This window comes from Paramormyrops kingsleyae, chromosome 3 (assembly GCF_048594095.1).
Source record: "Paramormyrops kingsleyae isolate MSU_618 chromosome 3, PKINGS_0.4, whole genome shotgun sequence".
Lineage (NCBI taxonomy): Eukaryota > Metazoa > Chordata > Actinopteri > Osteoglossiformes > Mormyridae > Paramormyrops > Paramormyrops kingsleyae.
Genome location: NC_132799.1, coordinates 28308339 through 28316669, shown reverse-complemented (window position 1 = coordinate 28316669; position 8331 = coordinate 28308339). Strand labels below are relative to the sequence as shown.

Genomic DNA, 8331 nt, shown 5'->3' with positions numbered 1-8331 from the left:
TACTGGGCACTTAAACTTTTATGAACACGTACAACACGTGCAACGTAAGAAAAAATTGGGTAATTGTTTCGCTATTAGTTTTACTATATTTTAATTCTGGTTTTAAAAATAATTAATTTAGGGTTGAACATGGACGTCGTCAGGCCTGTTTTAGGGGGGCTGAAGTGACCTTAGACAAGACGATATGCTTATGGAAAAATCTAAATCTTTACAAAGAATGATACAAAAAAGGCAAGCATATAAAACACTAAACCCGGAGCAGAAGCCGAGGAGCGTCTTTTGCTGACCGATTACCTGAAATGGATTGGTAGCTGAATCTCCCAGACAGGAGTGTGCTCTAAAGAAATGCTAAACATCATGCATTCGTCACAACTGACCTCATTACAAAACCACAGCGAAAGCATGTTGACTTCCCTTGAGATTTCCCGGCTAGATGCATATCAGAAAAAAATCTCATCTGTGTTCGAAGACACTTTGTTCTTTATTAAAGCAACCATTTTAACTACATAATAGGCCTATAAGCTTTAAAATTTATACCACACATTGAAAAGTAATTATACTTAACTGGATAATACAGACCCTTATATTTTGCACTTGTATTGATTCGGGTTGACTGCGTTCTCTAGACTTTGTTTCCAGAAAGAAAGAGAAATGTATATTTTACTTTTTTGTATTATCATTTTTGGCAAAATGGCCATAACTATAAATCTTCGCATACTGGAGCAGCAAAACTGTTCGCAGGAGGTAAGAATCTATACTGTTCTTTAAAAATAGTTCGTCATTAAATTAAAACCGATTGTATTGAGTATCTTTCATATACTAACTAGGAAGATAATACTCGTTTTGTTTTGCTTTCGATTTCATGGTTACCGTTATTGATAGTATTCATAAGACAGATTGGGGGACAGGTTTAATGTTATGTTGAACTGGTTTATGTCTTATTGACCCCCCATTTCTAAGTTGGTTTTCTAGGGGTTAAAATCTTGGTGGCGGGGGAGGGGCACAGAATCATGGGTGTTTTTTCTAGAATTTATTCAGCAACAAAAAAAAAAAAAACGTTTTTTTCAGGGCCTGAGATGCAGCGTAAATATAAGCCTAAGTAAGTATTTTTTACATATATTACGTTATCCGTTTCACAGTGACATCAAATACATATAGATATGTAGATGGTGACAGTTTTAATACAGACATGCATCTTCCAACTGCGTGTCTTCAACAGTAGGGGGTTCCCGTCCTTTTGATGGCAGTGGACCGGTTTATGTCGTACAAAAATGTTACCAAGTTTTATCGTTTCCTTTTTTTTCAGATGCGACTACTACACGCGAACGTTAGGGGTCGTAAAAAACTGAAAATATGTAGTTTCTACTACTCTGCTGGGGTGCAGACCTTAATATGTAGATTATAACAGTAAACAATTAGTAGGCTCTATCAGCACAACAATATTGTTGAACGGGCGTAAGGACGAACATAAATAGAGCAATGAGGTTTGTAGGGGCATCAGTTACTGTGACGGAACTGTTGTCACATCTGCTAGGTAACTGTTTGGATGAGCGATGGAAGAGGCCAAGCTGGGATTGTCCCACTGGACCAGTGTGGGAGTGCAAGGCCAGTGCGAGACGGGATGAGATGGGCCATCTTGTGCCGGTGCTGATGGTGGAGTGGAGGGCAAGGAGAGATGGTGGGTAACCTATGGGCTACCCCCCTCTCCACCATACCCGAATTTATACCAGCAGTATACCCTATGTACCACTGAGTAATTTTGTAGTATACCCTATGTACCACTGAGTGATTTTGTAGTATACCCTATGTACCACTGAGTAATTTTGCTGCTGCCGTCTTGTTTTTACAGTAACTGAAGTTAATGTGGTTTCCTATAAACAGCTTCTATAAATGATTTACCTGAGTAGTCATGTGAGTAGCTATGAGGTGAGGACATTGCACTAATGCTAAGCTTTGTGGCACTTTCGTTCCCCGCAGGGAGCATAGATGCCTTAAAGGGAGCAGAGGTGCAAGTCACCGAGGCAGGTAGCGGTCAGAAAGTTTGCATCCAATATGTCTTCCATGACGTAATAAAAAGGATGGTCAACCCTCATGGAGAGTCGGTAAGTGGCCAATAGTGGCCATTAGATTCTAACTTAAGTTCCTATTAAAATGTTTTACAGGGTATGAAACACACAGAACCTGCTCTCCCTGTGTAGTTCTGCTCTCCAAGCAGCTGCTTTTTGGAAAGCAGTTTATGCCCATTGGTTCTACTGGGGAAGGTGTTTATAATTTACATTCTTCTTATTCAGCAGACGCTTTTATCCAGAACAACATACATTTGCTTTGCACACACAGGGTCAGCTAGCCCCTGGGGCAGTTGGGAGTTAAGGGCCCATCAGTAAAATCACTCAGCTTGCCCTTTAGGATTTGAACCGACAACCTTCTGATAACAGGCACAGCACCATTTCCCGCTGAGCAGGGATGTGGGGATGACAGGGAGCACTTGTTCCTATTGCCCTTTTGCTCAAATAATTGAAAGTGCTTCCCTTCTGGTTCTAAGTGTCGAGGGGACTTAACGAGTGCCTGTATTTGATCACCGACAATCACACAAAAAACACTTCCGGTGAATGGACCTACCCAACCATCCAAAAAGAGATTGGGCATGTTCTGGGGCTGGAAGCGTGCTGATGAAGACAGTGGAGACAGATATAGAGTCTAATATGACTGACACCAGACACTGCCGGTCCTATGCCATACCACAATCCTGTGCAAGAACCTTCCCAGTTCCACCACTGCAGCCAGTACACATGTGCTGGTGCATTTTAACGTTACAGTGCAATATCCACACCATTTCTACTTGTGGTTTGCTTGTTTGTACTGTTATTTATGTTTTTATCTGTCCCTTGTGTTGACGCCTGTACCTGCAGAGTAATTCCTTGTACACTTGGTACTTGGCGAACAATAAAGATTCTGATTCTGTTAAAAAAAATTCACAACCTGATTGGGATCATCTCTAACTTTTGCTCAAATGGCGTTGCCTTGATTTCAGTGGTCGTTCTCAATGGATAGAGTGACAGTCCTCCCAGGACAGACATACACAGTCTCTGTGTCACACCTGCCAAAGCCAGACGTAGGGCATATGGAGGAAAATCGGACATATACTGTCCCAGGTACTACAAATACTGGACCATTATACTTTTGGATAGGTATCTTCACACTGACTGAAATTCATGTCCATTCCATTTGCTTTCCACATCTGATTAATGTAACCATAAAGTTATCTTTATGTGGGCTATTTTGCAATGACGGTGTTTCTCCAACTGACAGGTTGCAGAGATACCACACTGCAAGAAACTGAAGTGTGTGTGGACCACGGTAAGTTTGAGTGTCCATTGAGTGTCCAGTGGTCCGGCCCGTCCTGATGTGACATGCTCAGTAGGCGGTGTTTAACTTGTGCTCCTGAATGCTACTTTCAGGCAGCCTATGGAAACCCAACATTACCTGGGATATATCAGCCTCCCCACAATTTACAGCTGTGGTCAGCGTGGCTTTCAGTGCTGGGAAGTTCTGTGACAAGTACCGGGTGTCAATCCACTACTCGGGTGTTAATCAGTCCCTGACTGTCTGGAAGGTACCATGATCATGCCCCCCCCCCCTATTTTTCAATGATATTGCTGGGACAGGGAAAAATGACACTGGGTGATGATATGTCTTTTATCCCCATAAATTCAGCAGGAAAACCAGACTTCCATGAATGTGAGCTTCTCTGTGGGTCCATGGCATGAGCCCTGCTGTGAGCTCATCGCAATACATTTGGTGCCTACATGTGTTTCCGACTTGAACTCCATCACCATTCCAATGTCTTTCCGCTCCAAAAATATTAATTACTGTGTGAGTACGACCTCCCAGAATGACCCTTCAAGCAAGTAGTACTTTGCATTATTACATTATGTCCTGAAAAAAAATAGCTATTTCTGAAATGATTTGTAGCGAGTCAGTTATAAAGTTGTTGACTTCTGTTGACCTTTTTGATCTTTCTCACAGTTTCAGCCTCTTTTGTCTCTCCAGGAAGATCAGCTGGGCAAATGCATTGGCAAGTCTTCTTAATCCAGATTATATTACTTTTCATTGCATTACCCATAATGTAGTGTGAAGCAATATTGGAATGAACACCTTTGATAATCAATTCTTAATGATTGACCTGTATGTTGTATCATTTTGCCAGCAAAAGGTCTTGATGAATTCAGTCTCGGCCATAGTCTGACTGCTCTGATCTTTGGACTCACCTTGACTTGTGTGCTCCTAGCTTTTTTACTACACAAAAATCGCCGGAAAGGTTAGTAAAACATCATTTTGTCATTGTATGGATATGTTTTAAAAATGTTTTTGAAACATACTTTAATTCTACTGCCATTTTCTGCACTGTCAGACAAAAGAACCAATTTGTACCTTATAAGTACTTGTCACTGAAGCTGTACGCCCAATGGTCTGATAGTTCTACCAAAGCTGTAGGTAAATGTAGCTTTTAAAGTACCTAAATGCACTCTGAGGAACGTTTTTGTACCATTGTGGGTACATTAATGTTGTTTGTACCAGGCCTGTGCCCTTTTTTTGACTGTGTTTATCTACAGCTAACCCATGATTTTGCTCGAAAGGGAATTTTTCTTGAGTTAGCAGCAAAGTAACCGCAAAACCAAAGATAACAGCGTGATGAAAGTTCTAGCCATTCAGACTCTCATCTCACTGAAGTTCCTTTTCGCATTTTCAGCTGCCTACTTGGAGGAAAACAGCTTAGAAGGTAAAGTTATAACCACGATTATCTCCACAACATAAAACTGCATGTGTTCCAAACCCAGAAACAGCTTTGCTAAGAGAGAAAGATTATACGGTTATCATAATATATCATTTATTTTTCTTTCCCCAGATTCAGGCCACTTCTCCTCAATTCCAGCAGAACCACAGCAACACTCTCAAGTGAAAAGCAAAAGAAAAGTGCTCGTCATCTACTCTCTGGACCATGCCCTGTACAGGGAGATTGTGCTCAAGCTGAGTGCCTTTCTGAGGGCTAGATGTGGTACCGATGTGGTTCTGGACATGCTGGACACAGCAGAGCTGGGCACAGTGGGCCGCATGCAGTGGCTGGACTGGCAGAAGCAGCAGATGGAGAAGTCTTCCGACAAGATCCTCATCCTCTGCTCCCGGGGAGTGCAGGCCAAGTGGAACGCCATGTGTGGCGGGAGAAGGGTGATGTTGAAAGAGGATGTGCGCTCTCCCACCGGGGACATGCTCACTCCCGCTTTCAGCCTCATCATGCCAGATTTGCTGCATCCGGATGCAATTGGGAAGTACATAGTGGCTTACTTTGATGATGTCTCTTCTGAGGATGATGTTCCCTCACCCTTCAACATCACCGTCAAGTACAAGCTAATGAAGCACTTTGAAGAGCTCTGCTTCCGAATCCTGGACAAAGAGAAATATGAGCCCAGGAAGGTGAATCGCATTGAAGGTATAGCTCAGGATGAATACTTCAATTGTCCCTCGGGAAGAGCCTTGAGGGACGCCATTGAGGCATTCCAAGCCTACCAGCTTGAGCACCCTGACTGGTTTGTGAAGGAGTGCGTGGATAGTGAGGATGATGCTCTAGATACAGACCTGCAGTGCCCTCTTCTTGTAGAGATGCCAAATAGCTCCGTCTTGCAGTGTGTGCCAGAGTGTAAGGAAGGGCCTCCTGTCTTTTTCAACACATTAGATGTGAATGAGGAGTCTGGGAGCATTTTTCAACTCACTCCCCTGATAGAGAATGGAAAAGGAAATGTATTCTCCCAACATGTTGATCCAGTTGCTTATTCAGAGGGAAACCAGGTATGGTCTGCATGCTCAGCCGCTCAACTGGATGACAGAAGTGTGTATCCCATGCCCTCAGCTGTTCAGCCGCAGCAAAGTCAGGTATATTCTGTAAAACCAGCTGATCAGGTAGAGAAAGGCCAGCTATGCTCTGTATACGCAGCTGTAGAAGATATTCAGAGGCTCTATACAGGTTCTGTTCACCCCACGTTCTCTAGTAATGTAGCCATGCAGGAGCTCGCTCCCCCAGCACTGGCCTGGGATCAGGAGATTCCTGAAACAGAACATCTCCACGTGGAGGACCACGAAGATGAGCCAGTCTCCCATTGCCTCTCAGCAGATGTACTGCAGAAGCTGATGGCTCTTCAGCAGTCATCGTTGGGGTCTAGGACTTCTCAGGTTCCCTCTTCTGTGGAGGACAAATTCCCATATGGACAGCAGGCAGCAGGTGTCTATGCTTGGAATAAGTCACCGAGTGGCTCAGATCAGGGCTACATCTCCAGGACCTCCCCCCAGCAGGACTCTCCTCTCAGGGAGGACTTTCAGGACCAGCTGGATGCTTTCTCCAGGCTGCAGGACACCAATTTGTCTCATAGCATCAAGCCCCCAAGTCACCCAGATGGAACTCTTGGTAACTCAGGAGATCATAAGAGATAATAATGAAGTAAATGAACAAAATAATGGTCCAGAACGGACCTTACATTCCTGCATGGAACGTTAACTCATGTGACATACACCTACATAAAATGGACCCTATAGTGCACAATGAGCCACGAGCATGTAAGCTAGATGTTAAATGGTAGACCACACAAATAGGTAACAACCGAAGCAGCGATTGCAACCATCTTCGTATATAAGTGAGCCAGATTGTGGACAAGTGTAATGGCAAGATCAGTCTAAAATGTATTTTCTGTGCTTCCTGGATTTTAGGTTTAATGCTTTTGTTAAAAAAGGCAAAGAATTTTGTAAAATGTCTTCTGTGGTTATCAGGTGTTAAATCAGTTTCTGGTGGCAGATGTGTATGTACTGTATATGCAGTGGAGAAAAAAATATTGTACATCACGTTACTTGAATGTCGGTTGCAGAATTTAATTATTCATATTTGAAGGTGTGCTGTAAATATGCAATTTACTTTATATATATCTATACCAGGGGTCTCCAACTCCGGTCCTGGAGAGCTGCTATCCAGTAGGTTTTCTGTCCCACTTGGCTTCTGATGAGCCACACCTGGTCCTGGTATTTACCTGAGAACAGGTGTGGCTTATTAGAAGCCAGATATGATAGAAAACCTACTGGATAGTAGCTCTCCAGGACCGGAGTTGGAGACCCCTGATCTATACGCTTTTTATCAAACTGTCACTTGGCATGTTGTTCTTATGGTGATTCACTAAATCAGAAACATTAAAAATGTAACGTTCCAAAAAATTACAACTGAAAATACTTTTGCAAAAAATATGTCATGATATAATCTTGAAGGCCATTAATGCATTAGGTGTAAATTTTAAATATAATTTTTTATTAAATGTCTGATTGATATATATATATATATATATATATATATATATATATATATATGCTTGTTTTTTGTAAATATTACAATAAAACTCTCTATTCTCTATTCTATTCTCATACAGTTGCACCTGTTCTTTTCAGTTATGAATGTATTATGAAATGAAAGTTAATGTTAAAATGGAAAAAGATAATGATGTTCATGGATCATACATAATCTATCCATTTATACATCTTCCTGTCCTGGATTCTCGTGGTTCATGCACATATTTTCATATGATATTAAAAGATTGATACGTCGTCAATTTCACATTAAAATGATTGACATCAGCACGAGCGATATATTGATAATTGAATTTATTTATTTTATCATACGGCATGCAGTAATATTTTGATAAATTGTGACGTTCTGTGACGCCCAGCTCGTCCGATCCTCGTGTGTGCCACGCCCTCCTCATTACCTCGTGTTAATTCCCGATTGTATTCACCTGTTGCCTGTTCTGTTCAGCGTATCCTGTGTATATTAGTCCACGTCTTCCGTTGTTGCCCAGATCTGTCATTGTCGTGTCGTGATGTTCGTTGATGTCTGCCCTGAATAAACCCCGTTTATTCATATTCACGGCTTCGCTCGCCTGTTTCCCCGCTCGCCTCGCACGCCCGGCGTTACACGTACATTCTTGTGACGCAGACGATATAAATCTGTAATTAAAGTTCAGCTGTGTGGTAATTGTGTTTTCATAGCCAGGGGCGTGGCTAGAAATTCTTGACCTTCAAAGTGTCACTTTGCCCACCAAAGTGCCCCTCCCCCGCAGTAGATTGTGCCACCCGGAATGGGGGTTGGGGTATCCCCTCATCACATTTTGCTGGATTGACCCCCTGAATTCTGCAGGGTATCTGTGCCCCTCTTACATCCCTGCCTATGACAATAAGATTTTCATGTTTTAGAGATAATTTTAACACATTACTAATATCCTTTCCTAGTCTTCAAAAAAAACG

General features: G+C 42.3%; 1 protein-coding gene across 1 annotated transcript; it reads left to right on the top strand.

Moving 5' to 3' along the window:
- The first annotated feature begins 403 nt into the window (after positions 1-403).
- LOC111844273 (interleukin-17 receptor A-like) lies at positions 404-7349 on the top strand. The gene is made up of 12 exons (XM_072709313.1): positions 404-744; positions 1069-1099; positions 1535-1678; positions 1978-2102; positions 3032-3152; positions 3310-3357; positions 3459-3613; positions 3715-3873; positions 4051-4086; positions 4186-4318; positions 4751-4780; positions 4907-7349. The coding sequence occupies exons 1-12, from the start codon at positions 652-654 to the stop codon at positions 6481-6483; spliced, it is 2652 nt and encodes an 883-aa protein (XP_072565414.1). The 5' UTR covers positions 404-651; the 3' UTR covers positions 6484-7349.
- Positions 7350-8331: the final 982 nt, after the last annotated feature.